Source organism: Oryctolagus cuniculus, chromosome 4 (genome assembly GCF_051225735.1).
Source record: "Oryctolagus cuniculus isolate XC-2025 breed Fujian yellow rabbit chromosome 4, ASM5122573v1, whole genome shotgun sequence".
NCBI classification, from domain to species: Eukaryota; Metazoa; Chordata; class Mammalia; order Lagomorpha; family Leporidae; genus Oryctolagus; species Oryctolagus cuniculus.
The window spans coordinates 5,654,672-5,682,160 of record NC_142870.1 but is presented as its reverse complement, the minus strand read 5'-3'; the positions used below and the strand labels follow the sequence as shown (position 1 = coordinate 5,682,160).

Sequence of the window (27,489 nt, the reverse complement as noted above, 5' to 3'; positions counted from 1 at the left end):
GGGCACTCGCAAAGTCAAGCGTGCTCTTCACAGCAAGGCTCACGCACCTCTGAACTGAAGCAGACGCGGCTTGTGGAAGGGGGTGCTGTCACAGACCATCAGAACGAGAGGAGGGTGCTTTCTCGGGGTGCTGGCAGCCACATCCCAGTGCTGGCCCAGGTTGGCTATGGAGGCTCACAGGGAGAGTCTGTCCTGTGTCTCCCCTGGCCGCTGCGGTTTGCTGGTGGTCACTCCAGCCCCTGCCTCTGTCGTCACACCGCGGCCTCCCTCTGTTCACTTGGCCTGCTCAGAAGCACAGCGGTCGTGCCGTGGGGCCCACCCGGACCCAGTGTGACCTGATCTTACAACCAGTGGCGTCTGTCAAGGTCCTGTGTCCAAATCACGGCACTTTCTGGGGCTCCAAGTGGACATGGGTGTGAAGCGGGCGCTGTTCTCCCCAGCACCAGGCTGTGTGAACTCACGGGGGGCTGTACTGGCACCGTCAGGGGGTAGCCAGAAGCCCCATGGCTGTGGAATGTTTTTAACATCTTCCTGTGGTCAGCACTGGTGAGGGGCACATCCGGCCCCATCCGCTCTCCTGGGGCTTCCCCGGTGTCCACAGGGTTCTCCTCTGGAGGCAAGAATCCCCCCTCTCCAGCCTCCCTCCCTCTACCTAACAGACTTGTGAGAACTGGGGCTCTTCCTGGATGAGGAAAAGTAGAACGCGGAATGATGGCGGTGGTAGGGAGGACTTCTGATGTGGTTTTAAAAAATAAATTAATGCACACGTGGAGAAATTACAGTGGCTGTGAAGGGTCTGCCGTGACCATTATTCCCCTCCCAGGCGCCTGTCTCTCTGGCCCTTCCCCCTGCCAGGCCTGTTCCACGGGCCTGCGACTGGGACGTGCCACAGGACCAAGCTCAGGAGACGCCTGTGCTAGGTTTCTTTCTTTTTTTTTTTTTTTTTTTAAAATTTTTATTTTTTGACAGGCAGAGTTAGTGAGAGAGAGAGAGATAGAAAGAAAGGTCTTCTTTTTCACGTTGGTTCACCCCCCAAGTGGCCACTACAGCTGGCGCGTTGCGGCCGGTGTGCTGCACTGATCCGAAGCCAGGAGCCAGGTGCCTCTCCTGGTCTCCCATGTGGGTGCAGGGCCCAAGGACCTGGGCCATCCTCCACTGCCTTCCCGGGCCACAGCAGAGAGCTGGACTGGAAGAGGAGCAACCGGGACAGAAATTCGGCACCCTGACCAGGACTAGAACCCAGGGTGCCGGTGCCGCAGGTGGAGGATTAGCCTAGTGAGCCGCGGCGCTGGCCTGTGCCCTAGCACATACTCTGCTGCTGTGTCTTGAGATTCTTAGCAATCTTTGATCAAAGGGCCTCATAGCTTCATTCTGCGCTGGTCCCTGACAGTTACGTCTCTAATCCTGCTCCCAGGCAGCCAATGTTGGCAGTTTCTTGCTTGTTTTTCCAGAAATTTCCTCTGTATATTCGCAGTGCCCTAGCACTGAAAAAACAAGTGTGTGTGCCCTGTATCCCCTTTCATTTGTTCGCTTAATAACCGCATCGCAGCAATCACTGCATAGTGGCACCTGCTGCTTGTTGGAATGGCTGCAAAACTTTTCCATTGTACGTGACACCGTTCTTTGGCATAGTCCTCGAGTGGAAAGCACGCAGGCTGTTTTTAGCCTTTTGTTACATGCACAGGGGTGCGGGAATCATCTCTGCACATACAGCCCTTTGTATCTACCACACGTGTGCGCGTGCATGGACGTATAAAAACATCCACCTGCACATACTTGAGGGTGCTTTGAAAAGTTAGTGGAAAATGGAATCAGAAGATTCATTTATTTTGGCACAAAGGAAGTTAGAAGTCCATGCAGAGTTCTTTTTCTCATAATATGCATTTTTTCATGAACTTTTTAAAAAAGATGTATTTATTTATTTGAAAGACAGTGTTACAGAGAAGCAGAGGCAGATCTGCTGGTTCACTCCCTATGTGGCCAGAGCTGGGCAGATCCGAAACCAGGAGCCTGGAGCTTCTTCTGGGTCTCCCTCATGAGTCCAGGGGGCCCAAGGACTTTCCCAGATCATAGCAGAGAGTTGGATCGGAAGTGGAACAGCCAACTCAAACCGGCGCCCATGTGGGTGGGATGCTGGCCCTGCAGGCGGTGGCTTTACCTGCTACACCACAGTGCTGGCCCCCATGAACTTTTTTAGGATATTTCATCTGCAGGGATTTAAAAATTTTTTTGCATCAAAATAAACATCTTGAATTCCATTTTCCGTGAACCTTTTGAAAAGCCTCTGTGTGTGTGTGTGTGTGTGTGTGTGTGGGTGTGTTCCCGGAGGAGTGCGGGGTTACAGTGTGCGTACTTTTCTCACAGTTCTTTTCACAGTTGTTGGCAGATGGTTCTCTGCTGGGCTGCCCCGGTTTACGTTGTCACCGCCTGAATTTGAGAGCACCTTGTTCCCTGTGATGCTGACAATGCAATGTGCTGTACCCTGCTGGGTCTTTGCCAGTCTGTTACGTGAAACATAGGTCTCCCTGCTTTGACTGGGATTTCTTTATGAGTGAGGCTGAGCATCTTTTCCCACTATCAGCCACGTGTATTTTTCTCTGTAACTGGCCTGTATATAGCCGTTGTCATTTTTCTCTTGGGTTATAGCTAATGTTGATTGGTTTGTAAGAACCTTTACATAGGAAGGTGTTGTAAATATTTTCTTTCCCCACATTTATATTTTCTTTTGACTTTAAAAAATTATTATTATTATTTTAAAGATTTATTTATTTTACTTGAAAATCACAGTTACACAGAGAAGGAGAGGCAGAGAGAGAGAGAGAGAGAGAGAGAGAGAGAGAGAGTCTTCCATCCATTGGTTCACTCCCCAATTGGCTGCAATGGCTGGAGCTGCACCAATCCGAAGCCAGGAGCCAGGAGCCAGGAGCTTCTTCCCAGTCTCCCACATGGGTGCAGGGCCCAAGGACTTGGGCCATCTTCTGCTGCTTTCCCAGGCCACAGCAGAGAGCTGGATTGGAAGTGGAGGAGCCAGGACCCGAACTGGCGGTCACATGGGATGCTGGCATTGCAGGTGGTGGCTTTACCTGCTGCGCCACAGTGCCGGCTCCAATTATTATTATTATTTTACTTGAGTAGCAGAGGGAGAGGCGGAGGCAGACAGACGGAGTTCCCACATGCTGACGCCTTCCCCAAATGCCCATGATTTCTGGTGTCTGGGCTAGGTGAAGTCAGGAGCCAGAACTCAGGACTGGTCTTGGGAGGGACTCAAGTTCTTGAGCCTTTACTACTTGAGCAGGAAGCTGGGACTGGGAGTGGAGCCAGGCCTCAAACCCAGGCTCTCTCTAGTGGAAGGTGGGCATGCCAAGTGGCAGCTCAACTCCTAGGCCAGACACCCACCCGGACTTTAATACAACCTGAAAAGATTACTACCTGAGAGGCAGAGGCAGGTGGGGGGTGGAGAGGGAGAGGGAGAGGGAGAGGGAGAGGGAGAGGGAGAGGGAGAGGGAGAGGGAGAGGGAGAGGGAGAGGGAGAGGGAGAGGGAGAGAGAGAGAGAGAGGAATCTCCTTTAACCGGTTTACTCCCCGATGCCTGCAACGGCCAGGACCAGGCTGGGCCACGAGCGGAAGAGGGGAACTCAGCCCCGGTCCCCACGTGTGCAGCAGGGACCCAGCTGAACTTTTATCTGCTTCTCCCTGCCTTAGCCAGGAGCTCGGACCGGGATGGGGCCAGGACCTGACCATGGCTGCTCCCGTGTGGGGTGTGGGCATCTAAACTGCCAGGCGAGATACCTGTCTCGTGTATTTTGAATTTTTTGAAGGGATGTTCTTTCTGTAGCTTCAAACTTTTAATGTTTTTGTGTGGAAAAAATTAGTAATCTTTTCTCTTTCTGGTTCCTCACTCTGAATCTTGTTTAGAAAAGGGTTCTGCACCATAAAATTATATAAAAATACCCTCATGCTTTCTCTTAGTATTTTTGCAATGAAAACAGGATTTTAAACCTGTTACTTTAATTTAAACCATCCTTTTAAATTAGGCCAGGGGCTGGCATGGTGGTATAGAAGGTTAAGCTGCCACCTGCAACACCAGTATCCTTATGAGTGCTGGTTCCTGTCCTGGCTGCTTCATTTCCAATCCAGCTCTCTGCTGTGGCCTGGGAAAGCAGTAGAAGATGGCCCAACTGCTTGGGCCCCTGCACCCACTTGGGAGACCCAGAAGAAGCAAGCTCCAGGCTCCTGGCTCCAGCTTTGGGCTGGCCTAGCCTGGGCCGTCGTGCTATCTGGGAAGTGAACCAGTGGATGGAAAGCCTCTCTCTGTCTCTGTCTCTCTGTCTCTGCAAATAAATAAATAGATAAACTATTTCTCTGCATTTCAAATAAATAGATAAACCTTAATAAAATAAATAAATTTAGGCCAGTTAGAATGCAGGTAATATTGAAGTGTGTAGCCTTCCTCCTGTGTTACCTTCTAGGGTAAAAGTTATTTCTACTCTTAAGGCCGGCGCCGCGGCTCACTAGGCTAATCCTCCGCCTTGCGGCGCCGGCACACCGGGTTCTAGTCCCGGTCGGGGCACCGGATTCTGTCCCAGTTGCCCCTCTTCCAAGCCAGCTCTCTGCTGTGGCCAGGGAGTGCAGTGGAGGATGGCCCAAGTGCTTGGGCCCTGCACCCCATGGGAGACCAGGATAAGTACCTGGCTCCTGCCATCGGATCGGCGCGGTGCGCTGGTTGCAGTGCACCGGCCACGGCGGCCATTGGAGGGTGAACCAATGGCAAAAGGAAGACCTTTCTCTCTGTCTCTCTCTCTCACTGTTCACTCCTGCCTGTCAAAAAAAAAAAAAAAAAAAAAAAAAAAAAAAAAGTTTAAAAAAAAAAAAAAGTTATTTCTACTCTTGAAACAAAACATCAAAGTCATCTGTTCTGCTTTGCTGTAACCTAATTTTTTTTTTCATTTTCATTGTGGAAGAGAAAAGTTTTCCCAAAGAATGACTTCTGCTTTAAAGATACATAGCCCTATTGCAAATGTGGCCTAATGAAATGAGCATGCAAGTCGATTTAAGTAAATGGTTTTTAATTTCTTTCAGTTTTGCTTTGAAAAAGATATTTTTAGTTTATTTCATGAAAAACTTCACTAAATTTGCTTTTCTGCAGTCTATGTATGTTTTGCTTTTTTGTTTGTTTGTTTATTTATTTGACAGGTAGATTTATAGACAGTGAGAGAGAGAGACAGAGAGAAATGTCTTTTTTTCGTTGGTTCACTTCCCAAATGGCCGATACTGCCAGCACTGCACCGATCTGAAGCCAGGAGCCAGGTGCTTCTCCTGGTCTCCCATAGGGTGCAGGGCCCAAGCACTTGGGCCATCCCCCACTGCACTCCTGGGCCACAGCAGTGAGCTGGACTGGAAGAGGAGCAGCCAGGACTAGAACCTGGCGCCCATGTGGGATGCTGGCCCCGCAGGTGAAGGATTAACCAAGTGAGCCATGGCACCGGCCCCATGCTTTGCTTTTTTATAAAAAAAGATTTATTTATTTATTTGAGCTGGTGCCACAGCTCACTTGGCTAATCCTCTGCCTATGGCGCCAGCACACAGGGTTCTAGTCCCAGTCGGAGTGCTGAATTCTGTCCCGGTTGCCCCTCTTCCAGGCCAGCTCTCTGCTGTGGCCCGGGAGTGCAGTGGAGGATGGCCCAAGTGCTTGGGCCCTTCACCCCATGGGAGACCAGGAGAAGCACCTGGCTCCTGGCTTTGGATCAGCGCGGTGCACCGACCGCAGTGGCCATTGGGGAGTGAACCAACGGCAAAGGAAGACCTTTCTCTCTGTCTCTCTCTCTCTCACTGTCCACTCTGCCAGTCCAAAAAAAAAAAAAAAAAAAAAAAAAGAATATTTATTTGAAAGGCAGAGTTAGAGAGAGAGGGAGAGACAGAGATGTTCTATCCACTGGTTTACTCCCCAAATGGCTGGGCTGAAGCCAGGAGCTGGAACTCCATCTAGGTTTCCCACATGGGTACAGGGGCCCAAGTACTTGGGCCATCTTCCGTTGCCTTCCCAGGTGCATCAGCAGGGAGCTGGATCAGAAGTGGAGCAGTCGGGACTTGGACTGTTGCTCATATGGGATGCCTGCCTCGCAGGCAGTGGCTTAACCCACGGTGCCCCAAGGCTGGCCCTGTTCATGCTTCTAACAAGAGTGCCTTCACAAGACCAGGAGTGTAAGGCTCCATGTCCAAGGAGACATGGCAGCTCCGAAGGACGTTCCGTGTATCTTTGCACGTGGTTACACCGTGCATTACTGTCCTCTGAGGTTCCTGAGGGTCTGAACGTTGGAGCAGGTGGTGGGAAACCTCAGGGACAGGCAGCAGCTGTCTCTGCCGGGGCACTGAGGGGTTTGGTGTCAGGTGTCAGAGGTAGTCCTGCCATCTCACCCCTGCCAGCTTGGACTTGTGCAGTCCGTGCAAAACAGATGAAGATGTTACCCGGCAGCCATGGCACATGACTGTTAGAGAAAGGAGACACCCTATGAGAAGCCAGGCACAGCCGAGGCTGGGTTACCCCTCCTGGCAGAGAAATGCCGCCGGAGGGAGCAGAATCGCTGTTGATGACAAGTGGGAATCTGGGCGTCTTAGTCCAGGTGAGGGCTGGGGCGGGACAGGGCAGCCTGGGCCTGCACATGGCCAAAGGGGACCTGGCAATCAGCAGCGAGGCCAGTAGTCTGTGGCTACTTAGGGCTGTAAGGAGTGAGAGACTGCTAACTCAGGGTGGAGAGAGGGCTTCTAATGCAGTATTGTGACTGACAAGCTGTTCTGTGTTCTTAAAAATTTATATGCTGTACCTGATAATAACCTGTGGTTTAAAGAGGAGCAATGCAGTCAGCAGCTATGTACTCACCACCTAGTAGGAGATGATTTATTTGAAAGGCAGAGTGGTAGAAAGAGGAGAACGAGAACATGAGAGCGAGAAAGCGAGAGAGAGAGAGAAGAGAGAGAGAAATAACTGTTCCGTCTCACCCACTTGTTTAGTCCCACATCCATGTTCATTGGTGTTACTCACAGTGACAACAGCCAGGGCTGGGCCAGGCTAACATTAGGAGCCTGGACCTCCCGCTGGGGCTCCCACGTGGGTGCAGGGGCCCAAGCACTTGGGCCATCTTCTGCCGCCTTCCCAGGTGCGTTTGAATCTGGATCAGAAGCAGAGCGGCTGGGATTCAAACTGGTGTGTCATTTTGGGATGTCGGCTTTGCAGGTGGCTGCTTAACTCTCTGTGCCACAACGCTGGCCATGTTACCACAAACTCAGACGCCTGCTGGGTGCCTCTCACTGATCATATCCCTCCTCTCTGAGCCACAGATTGTGTTGTGGTCAATGTTGTGTTTCCCCTGGCCTTTCTTTCATCTCCCACCTACATTCTGTACACCTAACAATGTATTGTTTTACCTATTAAAAAGGTTCATATAGGAGGACTCACTCTGTGTGTTCCTCTTTGTCTTGTTTCTTTCACCCATGCCTCTTAAAGACACATCCACACACTGGTGTCACTCATGGTCTATTCGCTTTCACTGCGGCAGAAAGGCCGGTCGTGTGGTTCCTGGTCTTGGGCTGTTCACAAATGTTCCCAGCAGGGGTCCTGGTGACATGCCAGTGTCCCTCGGTTCTGCACGGAGTGGAAGTGCTGGGTCATAGCTCCGGCGTGTTTAGTTTCAGGGGATAATACAGTGCTTTCTGGAATAGTCCTGCCAGTTTGACTCCTACCAGTGACAGGTGAGCGCTTTCCCATCATCCACCTTGGACCTGGGTTTGGGTGCTGGAGGGTGTGAAGTGGTAACTCCCCACGAGGCTTCCATTTGCGTGTCCTTGTTTACGAATGAGAGTGACTCCTCATGGTTTTTGGCGTGTTTATTGTTTTGGTCTTTTCCTTGTGATGTGCAAGGCTGCTTTGCCTGCTGAAGACACAGCCCTCCTCCGATCACACACTGCAGATACCTTCTCTCGGCCCCTGGCTTCTCCTTGTGTTCTCTCACCTGCAATCTAAAATTGATTCTCCTGTGCTGTCTTCTACAATTTTGGCTTCTCATTTTGGCTTCTTGTTGATAATTTTGGCTTCTACTTCCTTTGTGGACCTAAAATTAAGTGGATGGTATGAGGTAGACTATTCCAGTTTTTAGAAACGTGAATAGGGGCCAGTGCTGTGGCAAAGCATGTAAAGCCACCACCTGTGGTGCAGGCAGCCCATATGGGTGCTGGTTCAAGTCCTGGCTGCTCCACTTCTGATCCAGCTCTCTTCTGTGTCCTGGAAAAGCAGTAGAAGATGCCCCAAGTCCTTGGGCCCCTGCACCCGCGTGGGAGACCCAAAAGAGGCTCTTGGCTCCTGGCTTCAGATCAACGCAGCTCCAGATGTTGCAGCCATTTGGGGAGTGAACCAGTGGATGGAAGACCTCTCTTTCTGCTTCTCTGTAACTCTGCCTTTCAAATAAATAAATAAGTCTTTTAAAAACCCGTGACTAATCAATTATTGTACCTATATCCGTCCTTTCTCCATCTCTCTGCAATACCAGCTCTGTGAGCCTTGTGGGGTCCATTTCTGGATGTCATGTCTATCTCTGTGCTCTGGTGTCACCTGTCTTTGTGACTAGTAGTTTTATAATGAATCTTGTGTCTTGTGCATCTTCTTGGTTTTTCTCTGCCCTTGGCCTTTTCCTTTTAGATTAGTGACCTTGTTTGGCTTTATAAAAATCTCTGTAGGAATTTTGAGACTCTATGTCTCAGTCTAGGAAGAATTGGCATCCTTAGGAAACCTCTTTATAGAGATGTCCAACCCAAGGATATTTCCGAATCATCATATGTAGGTCTTATGTAATGTTTAAATGTTCTTCCTACATGTCTTGCTGTTTTGTGGGGGTATCTCCTATGTTTCATGCCATCTCTTTTTCTAATTTATTTTTTCTTCCTGACTGTTGCTAATATAAAGATAAGACTTCATGTTAATATGAGTATCCAGCAACCTTGCTGTACTCCTCTTAACTGTAGTATTTGACCTGTAGGTTACTTTGGGATGTACTTATTACTTAAGGACAGTTTTATTTGTTGCTTTACAATGTGTCTGTCTTTTAAAAAAGGGTTATTTATTTATTTGAAAGGCAAAGTGAGAGAGAGACAGACACACATACACGTATACACACGCAGGGAGGGAGGGAGGGAGGGAGGGAGGGAAGAAGGGGGAGAGAGAGAGAGAGCGAGAGCGAGCGAGCGAGCTTCCATTCATGGTTCCTTCTCCAAATGGCTGCATTAGCCAGGGCTGGGACAGGCCAAAGTGAGGAACTTGGGGCTCCATCTGGATCTCCCAAGTGACTGGCAGAGTCCCAGGCACTTGGGCCATCTTCCACTACTTTCCCAGGTGCGTCAGCAGGGAGCTGGATTGGAAGCAGAGCTTCTGGGATTCTAACTGGCTCTCTGATATGGGATGCCAGTGTGGTGGTGGCTTAACCTGCTGCACCACAATATTGGATCCTGTCTGTCTGCTTTTCTTGGCTTAATGTGCTAATGAGGGCTTTTAGAATAGTATCAGTCAGAAATGGTAATAACAGGTGTCTTTGTTTTTCATTTTAAAGAATGTTTTCCCATAGAGTATAATTGTTGCTTAAGTTTTGTGTAAACTTCCCTTTATCAGGTTCACTTCCTTGTTTTCTAAAGCACTAAAAGATCATGAATAAGATGTTCACTTTTTCTGAACGTTTTGTTTTCTGCTGTAAATAGTTTGGCTTCCTCAACTCCAAATGTAATACACTACATCTGCAGATTTTTCTGTTAAATGCCCATTCTGTTTTGTGGTTGCAGCATATTGCGTTCCTATATATTGCTGGGCTTGGTCTGTAGATGTTTTATTTAAGGTTGTTATTTAGGATCCCTGTGCATGAGACAGAGAAAGGGGTCATATTGGCTGTTTCTTTCTTTTTTTTTTTTTAATTTAATTTTTTTTTTTTATTTTTTGACAGGCAGAGTGGACAGTGAGAGAGAGACAGAGAGAAAGGTCTTCCCTTGCCGTTGGTTCACCCTCCAATGGCCTCCGCGGCTGGTGTGCTGTGGCCGGCGCACCGCGCTGATCCGATGGCAGGAGCCAGGTGCTTCTCCTGGTCTCCCATGGGGTGCAGGGCCCAAGCACCTGGGCCATCCTCCACTGCACTCCCTGGCCACAGCAGAGAGCTGGCCTGGAAGAGGGGCAACCGGGACAGAATCCGGCGCCCCGACCGGGACTAGAACCTGGTGTGCCGGCGCCGCTAGGCAGAGGATTAGCCTAGTGAGCTGCGGCGCCGGCTAAGGCTGTTTCTAATTCTGGTATCCACAGTAGGCAGGCTGGCCTTGTTAAACCAGGTGGGGCCATCCTCCTCCTTTTTCTGTCTGTCTGTCCCTTTGTCCCTTCGTTGCCTCTGACCTCCAACCCCAGCCACTATAACCTGTGTGTGTGTGCTGAGATGGTGGGTGCTGGATCCTTAAGCTTTTCTCCTTTGCAGTAAGTGCAGTGCCAAGCTTGGCCAGTAGAGGGCAATGGAGGGGCATGGCTGGAGGGAGGGTCTTTCTGGTGGTTCCGGTGTTTGTATTTTGCTGCTTCCACCTGGCACATGATGACAGCAGTGATGTGTGTGCGTGTGTGTGTGAGTGTGTGTGCATGTGTGTGTGCTTCTGTGGTATTCTGCCTCCACTGTGTGTATGTGTGTGTGTGTGATCCTGTGGTACTCTGCCTCCTGTGTGTGTGTGTGTGTGTGTGTGTGTGGTGTTTTGCCTCCTGTGTGTGTGTGTGTGTGCTCCTGTGGTGGTCCACCTCCACTGTGTGTGTGAGTGTGGTGTTCTGCCTCCTGTGTGTGTGTGTGTGCTCCTGGGTGGTCCTCCTCCATTGTGTGTGTGTGTGTGCTCCTGGGTGGTCCTCCTCCATTGTGTGTGTGTGTGTGTGCTCCTGTGGTGGTCCACCTCCATTGTGTGTGTGTGTGTGCTCCTGGGTGGTCCTCCTCTATTGTGTGTGTGTGTGTGTGTGTGTGTGCTCCTGTGGTGGTCCTCCTCCATTGTGTGTGTGTGTGTGTGCTCCTGGGTGGTCCTCCTCTATTGTGTGTGTGTGTGTGCTCCTGTGGTGGTCCACCTCCATTGTGTGTGTGTGTGTGTGTGTGTGCTCCTGGGTGGTCCTCCTCCATTGTGTGTGTGTGTGTGTGTGCTCCTGGGTGGTCCTCCTCCATTGTGTGTGTGTGTGTGTGCTCCTGTGGTACTCTGCCTCTGCTGTGTGTGTGTGTGTGTGAGTGTGTGTGCTGGATTGGAAGTGGAGTCGCCAGGACTTGAACCAGCGCTCTGACAGCACTCTGACAGCACAATGAGACAGGTGTCCCAAGTGGTGGTTCAGTCTGTTGCGCCACAATGCCTGCCTCTGTTTTCCAGTTTTTAAGTTTAACATAAAGGTTGTTTGTTTTTCAAAACTGAGAGGAAGGTACAGAAATTTCCCATTAACCACCTGACCCCATATATCATAGCCTCCATCACTACCAAATCCCTGGAAGGTTTTAATAATATATGATTATTTCTTGTTTAAAATATTTAGTGGTGTCCTCTCTTTGTTCTTAATATTTTTCCTTTGTGTTTTCTCTTATTGTTTCCCCTTGATTCACCTTGGTCATAGACGGTATTTTTTTTCTTTTGGCTCATTGTTTCTTTTCCTTAATCTTTTTTGACTAATATTTGTTTATTTATTTGAAAGACACAGTGGCAGAGAGATAAGGAGAGACAGAAAGAGAGAAAGATCTTCCACTTTCTGGTTCACTCCCAAATGGCTGCAACACTGGGATATGGGCCGAAGACAGGAGACTGGAACTCCGTCTGGGCCTCTTCCTGGGGTGGCAGTGGGTGGGAAGCAGAGCAGCTGGGACTTGAACTGGTGCTCTGATGGGATGCTGGTGTCCAGTTGGTGGTTTAACCTGCTGTGCCTCAACGCTGGCCCAGATGTGGCTGTTTTACCTGGTGTCTTATCCACTAGGCCAAGTGCTTGCCCTGCCAATCTTTAGTATTGGTTACAAACAGTCTGATGTTTGTTGCTGATATGAGTTATTTTACTCCAGTGTGCAAGAAACAGTTCATTTGTCTGTTTTTACTTGAAATATTTAAGGGCAGCACTCCTGCCGGCACACTTGGAAGACTGTGAGATTACTCTGCTTACTAAGTAAATTGCGTGTTGCTTAGGGCCCCTCGGCCTGCTGGCCTTCTGTTACACAGAGTGTGAGGAAACGTGTGCGCTCTTGTCCACGTTCTGATCCTAATACAAATCCAGTTTTGAAATCAGTCAAGAATTATTTGATCAGGAAGTCTTAGGAGTTGTCACCCCCGTGAAAACCTTGTCTCCGAGAGCCTTCCCCCCCCCCCACTGGCCCACCTGCAGACCCCCGCTGGGGATGAGTGGCAGTACCCCACCAAGGAGGGGGCCAAGAACTTGGCTCCAGGCCCACAGCACCCTGCCGGCGTTGCTGGCTTCGGCACTATAGCTACAGCTTTTGGGGTAGGAATGTGGCAGTCAAACTAGTGAAGAAGTGCTTCAGAAAAAGTAACCATGACTTGTCCTCAGAAACCGTGATATAAAACTACAGCGCCAACATAAATCTAATGCATTCTGCATCTCTAGAACCTGGTTTCATGTTTGTACAGGGCTCTTGGTCCATCACCCACCAGCATTTTCTGCATCTGTATGAGTCCTTTTATTAGGCTATGAAAATGGCTCTTTTGGCCATAAGTCACACAAAGTTGTGAGGATTAGGAAAGTAGTTCCTTCAACCATTGGTCTGACGGTATACTCACCAGCACAGTGAGTATAGTGGAATTAAAAATGTAAATTCCTCACTTCTTTTAAAAGTATTTAATTTAGGGGCCAGCACCGTGGCTCACTTGGCTAATCCTCCGCCTTCGGCGCCAGAATCCCATATGGACGCCAGGTTCTAGTCCCAGTTGCTCCTCTTCCAGTCCAGCTCTCTGCTGTGGTTCGGGAAGGCAGTGGAGGATGGCCCAAGTGCTTGGGTGCCTGCACCCGCGTGGGAGAACAGGAAGAAGCACCTGGCTCCTGGCTTCGGATCGGCATAGCTCCGGCCATAGAGGCCATTTGGGGGGTGAACCAACAGAAGGCAGACCTTTCTCTCTGTCTCTCCCTCTCACTGTCTGTAACTCTACCTATCAAATAAATAAATAAAAAAATCTTTAAACAATGTTTAATTTATATTTATTTGGAAGACAGAGAAAGAGACACACACATGCACACACACACACATACAGAGCTCCCATCTGCTCTGAGGCTGGGCCAGTCAGCAGCCAAGAGCTAGGAGCTAAGCCCAGGCCTCCCATGTGGGTGACAGGGACCCAAACATGTGAGCCATCACCGGTTGCCCTCTACGTGTGCATCAGCAGGAAGCTGGAATTGAGAACGGAGCCGAGCCTTGAACTCAGGCACTCTGTTATGGTGTGTGAGCGTTCCAAGTGGTGTCTTAGCTGCTGTGCCAAATGCCCACTCCAGTCTCTCACTCTAAACTGGACACTTTTGCTCCTGAATTAAAATACCAGACAGCAGACAGAGCAGTGATCAGAACTTAGGAGCACTGTTTCTTTGAAGATTTAACAGAAGCAGGCACTGCCCTAAGTCCAGTGAGTACTGTGCTGCGTATGTGGGTTCCATTCTTTCAATAAAATACCCGACACTGGGCACTTTAAAAAGAAAAGAGGTTTATTTAGCACATAGTTCTGGAGATTCCGCAGCATGGTGCTGGCCTCTCTGGGCCCCGGGTGACGGTTGCATGTGATGGAGTCACAGTGCCAGGAGCGTGTGCAGAAGAGATAGAAGGGACAGAGAGGGGGCTTCCATTCACTGGTTCACTCCCTAAAAGGCTGCAATGGCTGGGGCTGGGTCAGGCCAAAACCAGGAACCAAGAGCTTCTTCCAGGTCTCCCACGAGGGGCAGGGGCCCAAGCACTGGGGCACCTTCCGCTGCTTTCCCAGGCGCATTAGCAGGGAGTGGAGCATCTGGGACTCGAACCAGTGCCTATATGGGATTGCCAGCATTGCAGGTGGCAGCTTAACCCATTAGCTACAACACCGCCTCTGAAGCCATTTTTTCTAATCATTATAAGCCCAGGCTCCACTTGCCAGGTGGTGCACCTGTCCTGTCCCCTCTGCTTGTGGACAGTTGTCTTCCACGGCTGCTCTGCTTTGGTGGCCGTCACTGCTGCCAGCAGCCGTTCTGCCGGCTCTGGACAGCGTGGGGTCACCTGTGCCCTTTAGCTGTGCCTGTCATTCTGTGCCTGTTTAGATCCGCAGGCTTGGCGGCCGCTCCCCGGCAGGAGTCACACACACGAGGCTTTCCCGTCCGTGTCACACGGTGGTGGACGTGACATTCCTGGCGACCTTGCTGCGCTTCCCCAGCTCTGGGCTGTCAGCCACTGGCTTTCCTCACACCTCAAAGCACAAGGCTTAGCTCCCACGTGGGTTCTCAGGAGGTGAAATCGCCCGTGCACGTTGCGCACGCTGAAGGGCCGGCTGCCGTTGGAGGCTCCCGCGCTCCCTCCGTCTGCCTTTGTGGGGAAGCGTCCTGTTGCGTGCCGGCCGGGCTGTCTGCTCCCAGTCATGACCACAGAGCCCACGCCTAGTTCCACCTGCTGACCGACTGCTCATCTTTCACTTCACTCATGCCGTCACGAACCCTGGGGCTTGCGGGGCCTGGGGATTCTGTGGGTTCTCCTTCCTGGACACGGAAACTCACCTGAACTTCCTCGCTCCCTAGCTCTGGCAGAATCGCTCCCTGAGTCTCTTGTTGCTGTCCCCTGACCCTGGTGTGCGTGTGCGTGCGTGTGTGCGTGTGTGCGTGCGTGCGTGCGTGTGTGTGCGTGTGTGTGAGAGTGTGTGTGCGTGTGTGTGAGTGTGTGAGTGTGCGTGTGTGTGTGCGTGTGTGTGTGTGCGTGCGCGTGTGTGCGTGCGTGTGCGTGAGTGTGTGTGCGTGTGTGTGTGCGTGTGTGCGTGCGTGTGTGTGTGCGTGTGTGTGTGTGTGTGCCGTCAGGACCATCACCCTGGTCTCCAGTAGCTTCTACATCATCATTCCACGGCCCGTGTGTCAGCAGCGTCGCCCGTGCAGCAGTTTATAAGTAACTGTCATTTTCATCATATTTCTGAGGACAATTTTTTTATTTTTTTTTTATTTTTTGACAGGCAGAGTGGACAGAGAGAGAGACAGAGAGAAAGGTCTTCCTTTGCCGTTGGTTCACCCCCCAATGGCCGCCGCGGCTGGCACACCGCGCTGATCGGATGGCAGGAGCCAGGTGCTTCTCCTGGTCTCCCATGGGGTGCAGGGCCCAAGGACTTGGGCCATCCTCCACTGCACTCCCGGGCCACAGCAGAGAGCTGGCCTGGAAGAGGGGCAACCGGGACAGAATCCGGCGCCCCAACCGGGACTAGAACCCGGGGTGCCGGCGCCGCGAGGCGGAGGATTAGCCTAGTGAGCCGCAGCGCCGGCCCTCTGAGGACAATTTTTCCAAAAACCGGGTACCATGCGCCTGACCTGGGGACGTCATTAGGTGAACGTCTTCCGCGGGCACCTCTGCGACACGCGTGTCGTCCAGGCCCCTTTTCCTGGGCGTCACCACATCGCCACTGTGTTTCCTGTGCTGCAGACCTGGCCTTCTGGAGAAGCTTCCTGAAACGGGCGCTGCCGGCGCTGAGTGTCCCGTCCTCAGCCGCTGGCGCGACGGCGACATCGCCAAACCCCTTCCAGTGCCGCCCTTCCGGTGTTCCCAGACAGAGCTGTGAGTTTTGTGACCGTTGTCACAGCATTTAATACAGACTCACTGACGAGAAAGTCCACAGACGACCAGACCATCATCCTAACGCCTCGCCTGGAACGCTGAACCCCCGAGACCAGAGCAGCCCTGACCGCTGTGGCCTCGCCATGCTCGCCCACTGGCTGGGAGGACACAGATGGGGTGGTGGGGGGCATGGCGAGTGGCAGTGTTTGGATTTCCTTTTTCGGAGTGTGGGGAGGGAGTGGAGTGGAGGAAACCTTGCACATCCATTAGGGCAGCTAGCCCCCTCTTACATGGCTTTTGTCATTTAAAACATTTTTTTAAAAAAACTTCTTTATTTGAGAGGCAGAGAAGCGGAGAGCCATCAAGTGAGCTCTCATCTGCTGGTTCACTCCTCAAATGACTGATGTTGTCCAGAACAGGGTTGGGCCAAAGCTGGGAGCCAGGAAGTCTCATGGTGGTGGCAGGAACCTAACGACTGGAGCCTCCCAGGGTCTGCATTAGCAGGAAGCTGGAGTCAGGAGCCGGAGCTGGGAATCAAACCCAGGCACCATGATGTGGGGTATGCGTGTCTTAGCTGATGTCTTAACCACTAGGTTAAGAGTGTTTAGCTCCTGTGTAATATTTTAACAAGGCCAAGAAAGTGTGGGTTCTTGGAATCAATGAGAATTTCTTCTTTTTTTTTTTTTTAAAGGTTTTATTTCTTTATTTATTTACAGAGAAGGAGGAAAAGAGAGAACAAGAGAGAATGAGAGAGAGATCTATCTGCAGGTTCACTCCCCAGATGGCTGCAAGGGCCAGCACTGGGTCAGGCTGAAGGCAGAAGTTGGGAGCTTCATCCAAGTCTCCCATCTGGGTGTAGGGGGCCAAGCACTTGGGCCATCCCCTGCTGCTTTTCCCAAGCCATTAGCAGAGAGCTGGATTGGAAGTGGAGCAGCTGGGACTGGCACTGCAGGCAGAGGCTTAACCTGCTATGCCACAACACTGGCCTCTCAGTGAATATTTCTGATATCAAAGTTCTGTGTTTACCCATGATGCAATATTCTCTTCAACTAAGATTTGATCTAGTTTCCAAAAAAATACATTCAGCATAAAAGAATGAAATTAATTGCTGAGAGACTTGAGGCGATGGGTAGGAAAATAATAAAGTTTTGGATAAGATTAGGGCATATGAATATGTAACGTTTTCTCTCCACTCCCTGTGGCCTTTATGTGGTTTTATGCTTCTTAACTAAGCAATGGCATGACTAAGTTGATTTGGGTATTGTCCTCTTCAAGCTGGGACAAACTGTTACTCAGTGAGTCTTTTCACTTAATTTTATCTATTTATTTTTGAAGATTTATTTATCTGACAGAGAAGGAGAGACAGAGAGAAAGAGATCGTCCATCTGCTGTTTCACTTCCCAAGTGGCTGCCATAACCGGAGCGATGCCAGACTGAAGCCAACAGCCTGGAATTCCATGTGGGTCTCCCACTGGGTGACAGGGGCCCAGGCACTTGAGACATCACTCCAGGCTCATTGGCAGGGAGGCAGATTGGAAGCCAAGTAGAAGGGTCTAGAACCCACACTGGATTTCGGATGCTGCTGTCTTAAGTGGCGGTTTAACCCACCGTGCCACAATGAGTCTTTCTGGAACACTGTTGAAATTGCATCATGGCCTTGATGACAAAGATTGGCAGTAATAATGTGGTTGGGGGAATATCTTCTTTGTTTTAATTATAAAATGTTAAGCCCTTGGGGGCTGTTGACTGCCATGCTCCTGGAGGGCTGGTTAGGGCTGGACCCACCTGGTGAAGGCCCGGCCTTACCTGGGTGGGGTGGGGAGGGAGCTTCAGTGAGTTTGCTCCCAGGTCCCAGCATGCTCTGCAGTTGTTTCCATTGTGCCAACATAAGCCCTGCTCTAGGTCCTGCATGGTCCTGTGGCCTGAGATGAACGCGAGTCCTTAGCAGCTACGTGCTAACGGTAGGGAGAGTCCGGTGGTCTCCGTCTCGGCATCGGAGCCCAAATCTGTAGGATGTGGAGCTCCTGGAAAAGCCGTTTGCTTTCGTATGTTGGGTCTTGGGTATGTGTGTGCTGGTCTTGCTGGATTCCTGAGCAAACAGCAAGGGTGTGTGTGAGTGTGTCTGTGTGTTCTCACTCCACAGGCACGAAGAAAATATGTAAAACCGAATGTGAAGTTCACAGCTAGATGCCTTAACTCAGGGTTAATCACCTCTGACAAAACAAACTAGGATAACCTTCTGTTTTAGCTCCTAGTCTAATGACTAGTTAATAAAATAAGATCAACTTGAGTAGTTTTATGGGCTCACAAGTGTATAGTGCATTAAACATTCTTTTTCTCTGCTTCCAGGATTTCGACTCTTTCTTCTCTGCCAAAGAAGAGAATATTATTTACTCCTTCCTTGGCTTGGCTCCCCCTCCAAGCTCAAAGGTAAGCTTGCACACCTTATCATCATGCAGGTTATAATAAATGAAGGTAGAAAGCAGCCTGCAAGGTTGCTCAGTAAATGGTAGTCTTACAGACGAACATTGTGTGGGTGTTGGGTTTAGCAGTTTAGACACCACTTGGGACGCCTGCAGCCGTATTGGAGATCCTCGCTTGGAGTCCCGGCTCCCTCCTAATTCCAGCTTCCTGTGAATGCACTCTGTGGGAGGCAGCAGAAAGTGTCTCAAGTAATTGGGCCCTGCCACTCATATGGGAGACCCAGATGGAGTTCTTGGATCCCGGCTTCAGCCTGGCCCAGCTATAGCCTTTGCAGGAATTTGGGGAGTGAACCAGTGACTGGAATCTCTGACTTTTTTTTTTTAAAAAAAGGATAAACATGATTTAACAAAATTTATGGGATGCTTCACAAATTTGCATTCCATCCTTATGTAAGAACTTCACTCTATTGGCCTGATTTTAGTAGGGTCCTGCTGAAGTGAGCACAGACATGGTTTCTTATACCAGAAACATTCTTATGCCCAGGCATAATGCAGTTTTTTTCCTTTTATTCAAAAAAATCCAAAAACTATGTTTTTCCTAATGTTGCTATGTTTTCATCTTTTTATAGTAAATTTTATAAGACATATGAGATATCATTGCCTTCAATAATCTTAAATACATCAATTAAAAAGGTAAAAATATGAGCTCCCAGTTTGTGTTTATAAAATTGTTTCGTTATGAATTGACTTCTCATATACTTTGTGTTGGTTATTTTCGTGCATAATGGGATATGCCATTATGTTTATTATTTTATTTAAAATGAGTTGAACTTTGCTCTTTAGTCTGATAAAAAGGGAAAAAGCATCTAGACTCAAGAATAAGATAGATTTCCTCCAGCTTCTCCACGCCGTGTTTCTCACATTTGATTGTGTCTGATTAAATAGAGGACGATGCTAACAAAGCCAGTATTAGGAATTTGGATGTTGAATGCAGATCACGTGCTTCATTCTATAATGGCCATGCATTCCTTACCTTGATCAAGAATCTCATGCATGACTGTCAGTTGACACAGACAAGTACACACTGTTTAATTCATTTATTTTTTAACTAAAAGAAGATTTGTTTATTTACTTGAAAGAATTAGCCAGAGATTTTCTGTCCATTGATTCACTCCCCGAATGGCCACAGTGGCCAGGGGCTGGGTCAGGCTGAAGCCAGGAGTCAGAGCTTCATCCGGCTCTCCCACGTGGGTGGCAGGGGTACAGGAAAACTTCTGCTGCGTTGCCAGGTGCATTAGGAGGTAGCTGGATGGGAAGTGGAGCAGCAGGGACTTGAATCAGTGCCCATATGGGATGTTGGCATCACAAGCAGCGACTTAACCCACTGTGCCACAACACTGGCTCCAAATTCATTTAGTTTTTAATTAACTTGTCTGTTTGCACTTAGATTCATTTCAAGAGAGATTTGTCATGACTGGGTCCCAGTTAATTCTCACTACAGGAGAAGTGCTTCAAATTCTGCACCTTATAGAAACTGTTGAGGAGTGCGGATATACTTTCATAGGTTAGAACTTGCAGACATTTAAGATTTCTTGTGATTAGATGATTAAACACACACATCTTTGAGCTAATTCCTTCTCCAAATAACAATATGTAGAATTTGCATTGGGATAAGGGGAGGAAAATTGTCCCTTTTTATTGAATTGCCTTGCTGATATGGTCAACTTATCTGCAGTATGCCACATGACATTATTAACAGTTTAAAATGTGCTAAGTGCTATTATATATCACTTATAAGATGTAGTTAACTGAGTCACATTAGCTTAGATATTACGTTTGAGAGATGGTGCCTTAGAGTCTGGTGGGGACCCTCACTCACCCACATGCAGAGAGAAGAAGGAGGATCAGGCAGAGGGGAGAGAAAATACAAGGTTTCGGAGACAGGAAGGGGCTGGGCAGGTTTGTAGGACTCCCACAAAGTCCATGTTGCTGGAGTGAGGACAAGAGGCACTGTGGAAGGTGGGCACCTCATGGGCCATGACAGTACTGTGGATTCTAATTTAGGTGCAGTGGAGACAATGAAAGAGTTTTAGGAAGAAGAGTGGTCTTTTTTTCTCCCTTCTTTAAAATGAAAATGCTGTCTGGCATTGTGGCATAGTGGGTTAAGCCACTGCCTGCTATGCTGGCATCCCATATGGACTCCGGGTCATGTCTTGGCTGCTCCACTTCTGATCCAGCTCCCTGCTAATGGTCTGGGAAAAGTAGTGGAAGATGGCCCGAATGTTTGGGCCCCTGCCACCTGTGTGGGAAACTTGGATGAAACTCCTGGCTTTGTCCTGGCTCAGCCTTGCCTGTTGGGACCATCTGGGGAGTGAACCAGCAGATAGAAGATCTCTCTCTCTCTCCATCTCTCCTTCTCTCTCTGTAGTTCTTACTTTCAAATAAACAAATAAATCTTAAAGAAAATGGCTACTGTGAGATGAGTGGATGAAAACTATTGTGATACAGATAAGACGTCATAGTAGCTTGGACAGGGTGGTGGGATAGGACAGGAGAGGAGCTGGTGACTCAAGGGTCTACTCTGGAGGAAGAATTGCTAAGATGTGTGTTGTGGTGGGAGCAAGAGGCGCGGAGTCACCACACAGACCCCAGGAGTCAGGTGAAAGCCAGCCAGAGGCAAGCAGCCAGCAGACTCATTTATTTCAGTTGCGACAGCAGCTTATATAGCCAAGGCAGCCAATCTGGTCAAGGGGCAGTCTATGCCCTAACCAATCACAGCCTGTTGCCAGGCAGTTTCCGAAGACATCCAATCACAGCCTGTTGCCAGGCAGTTTCTGTTGCCAGCAGCCATCTTGGCATGGACTTCTCATTCCACCATGGATGTGCTAATGGGTTGAATGTAGGGGAGAGGTAGAATGGATCCTTCTAGAAATGTGTGGCACTTTGCTCCAAGGAAGGCCCATGTGACAGGGGTATTAAGTTTGAATGAGACATGTGAGCGCGACCGCGAGGTAGGCATCTGCATGTTGATGTGCATGAGTGGGGACGGAGTGGAAGTCAGAAGCAGAGGAAACTAAGGGAGGAGGCCAGCAGGGGTGGGGTGCAAGCTTCAGGATTCAAGTTGGGTAGAAGAGGAAGAGAAGCAGGCAGAGACGGCTGAGATGGAAGAATCTGTGAGACCAGAAGCATATGGAGTTAAGGAATCCCCGGAGCTGTATTTTCCCATGGAACGGGGTGAGGTTGGTCACATCGAATGCTGCTGAGACACAGAGACAGGTGGGTCAGAAAGTGACCGTCGCCTTGGACAACGTGGAGGTCATCGATGACCATGACAAGGGAAGTGTCAGAGCGGTGGTGGGGACAGCGCTCTGAGGAGGACAGGTAGTAAGCAGCAGAGACTGTGCACAGACAAGCACAAGTGTCCCACGAAGGGGGAGGGAGCTTGCACGCATCCTTGTTTCAGATGTGCCCCGCCTCTTCCCTGCCATTGGGAATTTGGCAGAATTTGGTTTTAGCAGAGTTACTTTTTTTTTTTTTTTATAATTATAATTAACCTTGCAGTGATCATCACCAGGAAATAGTGTTCTTTCTTTTGGAATATTTCTTTAGGATTAATTCCAAGTAGCTTTTAAAATTATTAATTAATTAGTTAATTTGAGAGACAAAAAGAAAAAGATGGGACAGGTAGACGGAGGGAGCAGTTCACTCCCCAAGTGACTGCAATGGCTGGGGCTGGTCTGGGGCTGGCCTGGGGCCGGAGCTGGGAGCTGGGAGCTCAATTAGGGTCTTCCGTTTGGGAGGAAGGAACCCAGTCACTTGAGCCGTCAGCTGCTGCCTCTCACAGTCTGCATTAGCAGGAAGCTGGAGTTAGGAGCTAGAGTCAGGTGCTGAACCAAGTACTCCAGTGTGGGATGCAGGTGTCTTAACTGCTAGGCTCAATGTCCACCCCGTGAGACAAAAAGTGCAAAAACATTTGGATGGGTTTGAAATGTGCACCGAATTGCTGTCCGAGAGGCTTGTGACGTTTGTCCTGCGGTAGCACCGCTGACTGGCTGCACTGTGTTTCCCAGAGGTGAGCACGTTTAATCTCCTTGATCTTGGGATCATTAGATCCTATTTCACGTGTTTGCTTCTCATTCTGTTGTAGTATGGATTAGGAAACTTTGGAATATGAATTTCTTTTTTTTTTTTTTTTTTTTTTGACAGGCAGAGTTAGATAGTGAGAGAGAGAGACAGAGAGAAAGGTCTTCCTTTTCCGTTGGTTCACCCCCCAAATGGCTGCCACGGCTGGCGCGCTGTGCCGATCTGAAGTCAGGAGCCAGGTGCTTCTCCTGGTCTCCCATGGGGCGCAGGGCCCAAGCACTTGGGCCATCCTCCACTGCACTCCCGGGCCACAGCAGAGAGCTAGACAGGAAGAGGAGCAACTGGGACAGAATCCGGCGCACCAACCGGGACTAGAACCCGGGGTGCCGGCGCCACAGGCGGAGGATTAGCCTAGTGAGCCGCGGCACCGGCTTGGGGTATAAATTTTTGTGTTAAGTGTATCTTTGTAACCTAATGTGCGTCAGCAGGGAGCTGATTCAGAAGCAGAGCTGCTGGGACTTGAACTGGCACTCCAACATAGGCTGCCAGCCTCACAGGGGGCAGCTTAACCCTCTGTGCCACAACACTGGCGCCATTTTTTTGGGGTGAGAATGCTTAAAATCTTATTGTCAAAATGGAATGCATTGTAATTTACCATGCCCACATGTTGCATAATACATCTCCTGAACTTATCCCTCCTATCTATCTGACAGTGCCTAGTCTCATTTCTCTATGAAGATTATCTCAAGATCTAGATATCTAATTTATATAAAATTAATGTATATATAGTATTGGAAGGTTCAGATAATCTTACAAGGATTCTACAGAACAGTGGGCCCTGCACCAATGTGGCATGTCAGACAGGGCCTCGTCTCCCCTGCTCCCTCTGACAGTGCGCATGAGTCTGGGGTCCCAGTGGGACGTTACTGCGCTATACGGGTTCAGGTGCTCTGCTCTCACCCCTCCGGCTGCCAGAGTTGCTGTGGTGATGCCGATGGCGGTCTGTCTCCAAGCCTTTCGGTGTGCTCTGGGGATTCCAGCACCTGTTTGTTTTCAAGCTGTGGGAGAAGGGCACTGGGAAAGCAGGCCTTCGCCTCCCTGTTTGTGCTGGGCTTTTGTGGGCCTGAGAACCTGGGGCGTTGTGTTCTGGGGCCATGTATGGGCATTCGTTTTTCTTTAGATTGTATATTATCACTTCTTTTTGGAGTTTTTATTGTTTGAATGTTGGACCTTGTGAACTAACTCTCTAGTTTTCTTATCTTTTCTCTCCTATTTTCCATTTTTTTTCCTGTTTCTACTTTCTGGAATATTTCCTCAACTTTCTACTGTGTCTTCCTTCTGTTGCTATTTGTGTTTATTTGCTTGTTTTCCTATCATATCCATATTTCCTTTTATTTATTCATTTGTTTGAGAGGTAGAGTTACAGAGAGAGGGAGAGAGAGAGAGAGAGAGAGAGAAGGAGAGACAGAAAAGTCTTCCATCCACTGGTTCACTCCCCAAATGGCCTCAATGGCCAACTGAGCTGATCTGAAGCCAGGAGCCAGGAGCTTCCTCCCGGTCTCCCACGTGGGTACAGGGGCCCAAGTATCTGGGCCATCCTTTACTGCTTCCCCAGGCCATAAGTAGGGAGCTGGATCATAAGAGGAACAGCTAGGACATGAACCAGCACCCATATGGGGTGCCGGCGCCACAGGTAGCCATAGTGCCAGGCCCCTATCTGTATTTCTTTCTTTATTTTATTTTATTTATTTACTTTTTAAAGATTTATTTTATTTATTTATTTGAAAGACAGAGTTACAGAGAGAGATAGAGATAGAGAGAAAGGTCTTCCATCCATTGATTCACCCACGAGATGGCCACAACGGCCGGAGCTGTGCCAATCTGAAGCCAGGAGTTTCTTCTGGGTCTTGCACGTGGGTGCAGGGGCCCAAGGACTTGGGCCATCTTCTACTGCTTCCTCAGGTCATAGCAAAGAGCTGGATCGGAAGAGGGGCAGCCAGGACTAGAACCAGCGCCCATATAGGATGCCGGCACTTCAGGCCAGGGCTTTAACCCTCTGCACCACAGCATCGGACCCCCAGTCTGTATTTCTTAAGAGCTCTTTTTTATTTGTTTTCTCTGGATGTTCCCTTAGCAAATAGTTTCCTGTCCTTGTTATATTCATTCATTATTTTTCTTGACTCTCAGTTTATTAAATATAGTTTAAAAACATTTTCTTTAGTTCTCTGTTTAAGTACCCCTTTTCTCTGTCTTCATTTTTTTTTTTTTGACAGGTAGAGTTAGACAGTGAGAGAGAGAGAGACAGAGAGACAGAGAGAAAGGTCTTCCTTCTGTTGGTTCACCCCCAAATGGCCGCTCTGGCCAGCGCGCTGTGCCGATCCGAAGCCAGGAGCCAGGTGCTTCCTCCTGGTCTCCCATGCGGGTGCAGGGGCCCAAGCACTTGGGCCATCCTCCACTGCCCTCCCGGGCCACAGCAGAGAGCTGGACTGGAAGAGGAGCAACCGGGACAGAATCTGGTGTCCCAACCGGGACTAGAACCCTGGGGTGCCAGCGCCAAAGGCGGAGGATTAGCCTAGTGAGCTGCAGTGCCAGCCTGTCTTCATTTTTATGTAAGATTTTTTTCTCAGATATCTGGTGACCCTTGACTATTTGGATTTAAGACAAGGTGCTAAAGTTGTTGGCAAGCTGTATGTGGTAGCTTCATTGTAGGGAAATGTCAAGATGAAATATAGGCTTTTTAAGGGGGTCCTAGACTGTGGGATTTTTCTGTTGCTTTAGGCGAGGTTCCGAAGAGAGGAATCCTCCATCTTCTGAGCTGGTGATGATGACAGTGGTGGTGGAGGTAGTGGTGGTGGTGGTGATGAGGATGGTTGTAGCTATGGTGCTGCTGATGGTGGTGGTGATAGTGATGGTGGTGGTTTTGGTGGTGTAGACAGTGCTGGTGGTGATGTGGTAATGATGGTGGTGTAGGCAGTGCTGGTGGTGATGGTGGTGGTGATGGTGGTGTAGACAGTGCTGGTGGTGATGGTGGTGGTGATGGTGGTGTAGACAGTGCTGGTGGTGATGGTGGTGATGAGGGTGGTATAGACAGTGCTGGTGGTGATGTGGTAATGATGGTGGTGTAGGCAGTGCTGGTGGTGATGGTGGTGGTGTAGACAGTGCTGGTGGTGGTGGTGGTGATGAGGGTGGTGTAGACAGTGCTGGTGGTGATGGTGGTGGTGATGGTGGTGTAGACAGTGCTGGTGGTGATGGTGGTGGTGTAGACAGTGCTGGTGGTGATGGTGGTGATGAGGGTGGTGTAGGCAGTGCTGGTGGTGATGGTGGTGGTGATGGTGGTGTAGACAGTGCTGGTGGTGATGGTGGTGGTGATGGTGGTGTAGACAGTGCTGGTGGTGATGGTGGTGATGAGGGTGGTGTAGACAGTGCTGGTGGTGATGTGGTAATGATGGTGGTGTAGGCAGTGCTGGTGGTGATGGTGGTGGTGTAGACAGTGCTGGTGGTGATGGTGGTGATGAGGGTGGTGTAGACAGTGCTGGTGGTGATGGTGGTGATGAGGGTGGTGTAGGCAGTGCTGGTGGTGATGGTGGTGATGAGGGTGGTGTAGACAGTGCTGGTGGTGATGGTGGTGATGAGGGTGGTGTAGACAGTGCTGGTGGTGATGGTGGTGATGAGGGTGGTGTAGACAGTGCTGGTGGTGATGGTGGTGGTGTAGACAGTGCTGGTGGTGATGGTGGTGATGAGGGTGGTGTAGACAGTGCTGGTGGTGATGGTGGTGATGAGGGTGGTGTAGACAGTGCTGGTGGTGATGGTGGTGATGAGGGTGGTGTAGGCAGTGCTGGTGGTGATGGTGGTGATGAGGGTGGTGTAGACAGTGCTGGTGGTGATGAGGGTGGTGTAGACAGTGCTGGTGGTGATGGTGGTGGTGATGGTGGTGTAGACAGTGCTGGTGGTGATGGTGGTGGTGTAGACAGTGCTGGTGGTGATGGTGGTGATGAGGGTGGTGTAGGCAGTGCTGGTGGTGATGGTGGTGATGAGGGTGGTGTAGGCAGTGATGGTGGTGATGGTGGTGGTGATGGTGGTGTAGACAGTGCTGGTGGTGATGGTGGTGGTGATGGTGGTGTAGACAGTGCTGGTGGTGATGGTGGTGGTGATGGTGGTGTAGACAGTGCTGGTGGTGATGGTGGTGGTGTAGACAGTGCTGGTGGTGATGGTGGTGATGAGGGTGGTGTAGGCAGTGCTGGTGGTGATGGTGGTGGTGATGGTGGTGTAGACAGTGCTGGTGGTGATGGTGGTGGTGATGGTGGTGTAGACAGTGCTGGTGGTGATGGTGGTGATGAGAGTGGTGTAGACAGTGCTGGTGGTGATGGTGGTGATGGTGGTGTAGACAGTGCTGGTGGTGCTGGTGGTGATGGTGGTGGTGTAGACAGTGCTGGTGGTGATGGTGGTGATGAGGGTGGTGTAGGCAGTGCTGGTGGTGATGGTGGTGATGAGGGTGGTGTAGGCAGTGATGGTGGTGATGGTGGTGATGATGGTGGTGTAGACAGTGCTGGTGGTGATGGTGGTGATGAGGGTGGTGTAGGCAGTGCTGGTGGTGATGGTGATGATGGTGGTGTAGGCAGTGCTGGTGGTGATGGTGATGAGGGTGGTGTAGACAGTGCTGGTGGTGGTGGTGGTGATGAGGGTGGTGTAGACAGTGCTGGTGGTGATGGTGGTGGTTTTGGTGGTGTAGACAGTGCTGGTGGTGATGGTGATGAGGGTGGTGTAGACAGTGCTGGTGGTGGTGGTGGTGATGAGGGTGGTGTAGACAGTGCTGGTGGTGATGGTGGTGATGGTGGTGAGGAGGGTGGTGTAGACAGTGCTGGTGGTGGTGGTGGTGAGGAGGGTGGTGTAGACAGTGCTGGTGGTGATGGTGGTGATGATGGTAGTGTAGACAGTGCTGGTGGTGATGGTGGTGATGAGGGTGGTGTAGGCAGTGCTGGTGGTGATGGTGGTGATGAGGGTGGTGTAGGCAGTGCTGGTGGTGATGGTGGTGGTGATGGTGGTGTAGACAGTGCTGGTGGTGATGGTGGTAGTGATGGTGGTGTAGACAGTGCTGGTGGTGATGGTGGTGATGAGGGTGGTGTAGGCAGTGCTGGTGGTGATGGTGGTGATGGTGGTGGTGTAGACAGTGCTGGTGGTGATGGTGGTGGTGATGG

At 50.0% G+C, this 27,489-nt stretch overlaps 1 protein-coding gene across 2 annotated transcripts in view; it reads left to right on the top strand.

The window, feature by feature from the left end:
• The window catches only part of SH3BGR (SH3 domain binding glutamate rich protein), a 67,595-nt gene that overhangs the window by 9,854 nt on the left and 30,252 nt on the right, over positions 1-27,489 (top strand). For both annotated transcript variants that reach the window (XM_051833564.3, XM_089330536.1), the window contains exon 3: positions 18,138-18,218. In XM_051833564.3, the coding sequence (XP_051689524.1) occupies positions 18,138-18,218 (81 nt within the window). The remainder of the gene's footprint in view (positions 1-18,137; positions 18,219-27,489) is intronic.